Raw genomic sequence first — 2,300 nt, forward strand, 5'->3', positions numbered from 1 at the left:
CCCATGCACCGCCCGCCCGCAGAAGCGGGCCTCCACTATCGGCCTGCTGGACATTTACGGCTTCGAGTCGTTTGCCTTCAACGACCTGGAGCAGTTCTGCATCAACCTGGCCAACGAGAAGCTGCAGCAGCACTTCAACCACCACGTGTTCAAGCAGGAGCAGGTGGGGCCCGCCGCGGCGGGGGTGGTGCTGGTCCGTGATCAGGGTGTGTCGCGTGAGCGTGCGCCGCGTTTGTCGGCCGGCGGGTGGGCCGGCGGGTGAACGTGTCTTGAGTGTCGCGTGGGTGTGGGTATGCGAGCGTGCGAGCGTCTGCGTCTGCACGTGGGCTGCCAACAGAACCCGCCCCCACCCCTGGCTTTGTCGGTTGCGCGGCCAGCAAGAGCACCTCACTCCCTTTCTCCACGCAGTCTCGTTCTGATGTTTCTCCTCCACGTGGACATTTGCGTGTCCTGCCTTGAGGTACCCCATCCCCTAACCCAAAGGATCCCTAAACTTGGAACCAACCGCAGGCCGAGTATGAGCGCGAGGGCATCAATTGGTCCTACATCGACTTTGTGGACAACCAGGTGGGGAGGGGGGGCCGGGGGTGCAGGGGTGTGGGCGGGAGGCCCGGGGGGGAGAGGCTCGAGGGGGGCGCTCTGCAGCTTCCTCATGACGGCGGCCACAAGGTGGCTGTGGACGGGGTGAGGGGAGCGTGGTCATCGAGCGCCGCACCACCTTGACACCCCACCCTCGCTCATTGCCCATCACCCCTCAAAGGATGTGCTGGACCTGATTGAGGGCAGGATGGGGCTCATGGACCTCATAGACGAGGCCTGCAGGTGATGATCTGATCTGGTTGGATCCGACGCGATCTGGGCTTGGCAAGGGGTGTGGTGTGCGCGCCTGGCCTTGCCGGGCAGCCGGCCCTGCTTCCGTGCTCGCCTCGTGGCCTGGCGCGCCTTACCCCACAAGATCACACCCCCTGACGGCATTGTCAAGACGGCGGCCCTAAGCTCTCCGACTCTCTCTGCCTCGGCGCCTCGCCGCACCTGCCCGGCAGGTTCCCCACAGCCACCACCAAGGACCTGGCGGAGAAGCTGCTGGGTGGCGCGGTGCCGGCGGCGTCCCAGCGCTTCTCGCGCGCCAAGCGCAGCGCCACCGCCTTCACCGTCCAGCACTACGCCGGTACGCCTGGCCCCTAGCCCACTTGAAAGACCCCCCGGGGGGGGGGGGTATCAGACCTAATCAAACCTGGGAGGCAGGCTGCTCCCTGGTGCTACCAGCAACCGGGTTCCGCGTAGTGGACTCACCTGCTCGGCTCTAGCAGCAGCGCTTGCAGCCAGCTCGGCCCCCCTCTTCCCGGGCTCGAATCCCTGCTAAAGCGCAGCTCAGCCCTATACCTCACACCACAGCAACCGAGGAAAGCATCGAGCTGCACGCGTTGCCGGCCTGGCACGAGCCCAATCCTGCACCCGACTCGCGCTGCTCCTCCCTCTCTGCGCCCCACCAGGCCCGGTGACCTACCAGACAGATCACATGCTTGAGAAGAACAGGGATTTCGTGATCTCAGAGCACCAGGCCCTCATGGCCGCCTCCTCGCTGCCCGTCGTGCGCGCGCTCTTCGCAGCCGCCGGCGGCGACGGCGACGGGGGCGGCAGCGGCGGCGGCGCAGAGCAGGCGGCGGGCGGGGGCGGCGCGCGGGCGGGGGCGGGGAGGAGCGGCGGCGGCTCCGGCAAGGGGCCGGGCGGCAACCTCAAGGGCTTCCAATTCGTGTCGGTGAGGGACGGCGGGACGCTGTGCTGTACTGTGGGTCGAGCAGAGGCGACGCGGCAAAGACGCGGTCAACCCTGGTCAACCCTGGTCGACCCTGGTCAACCCTGGTCAATCATGCCGGTTTCTGGTTGTCCCCCAGCACTGCTGGCCCCAACCACAGACCCTCCTCTCCTCATCCGCGCACCAAACCGCTTCCCGCTGGCAGGTGGGCAGCCAGTTCAAGCGCCAGCTGGCGGAGCTGGCGGCGAAGCTGTCTCAGCTGCAGCCGCACTACGTGCGCTGCATCAAGCCCAACCCCCGCAACGTGAGGATGGAGCTGGAGCCGGCCTACGCCCTGGAGCAGCTCAAGTGAGTGTGGGTGCTTGATTCTTCGGTTGAGGGGGGCTGTGGACGCTGTGCCTGATGGGCAGGGGATGGCAGGGGGCAGGGTGCTGGGGAGAGGTGGAGTGGTGGGTGGGGAAGGTTGGCGAAAGCGTCCCGGGCCCAGGTGGGGTTGGTGGGGTGCGGGGGTGCGTCGGAGTGGGGGCGGTGTGGGGAGCAAGGA

The 2,300-nt window shown here is 67.2% G+C and overlaps 1 protein-coding gene across 1 annotated transcript; it reads left to right on the top strand.

The window, feature by feature from the left end:
- Nucleotides 1–418: 418 nt before the first annotated feature.
- Nucleotides 419–2,108, top strand: MNEG_16425 (Myosin IJ heavy chain; the record flags this gene model as incomplete). Its single annotated transcript, XM_014035105.1, has 6 exons — nucleotides 419–433; nucleotides 511–567; nucleotides 761–822; nucleotides 1,044–1,168; nucleotides 1,494–1,759; nucleotides 1,962–2,108. The coding sequence occupies 6 exons, from the start codon at nucleotides 419–421 to the stop codon at nucleotides 2,106–2,108; spliced, it is 672 nt and encodes a 223-aa protein (XP_013890559.1).
- Nucleotides 2,109–2,300: the final 192 nt, after the last annotated feature.

The sequence above is a fragment of the Monoraphidium neglectum genome (genome assembly GCF_000611645.1).
Source record: "Monoraphidium neglectum strain SAG 48.87 unplaced genomic scaffold scaffold06353, whole genome shotgun sequence".
NCBI classification, from domain to species: domain Eukaryota; kingdom Viridiplantae; phylum Chlorophyta; class Chlorophyceae; order Sphaeropleales; family Selenastraceae; genus Monoraphidium; species Monoraphidium neglectum.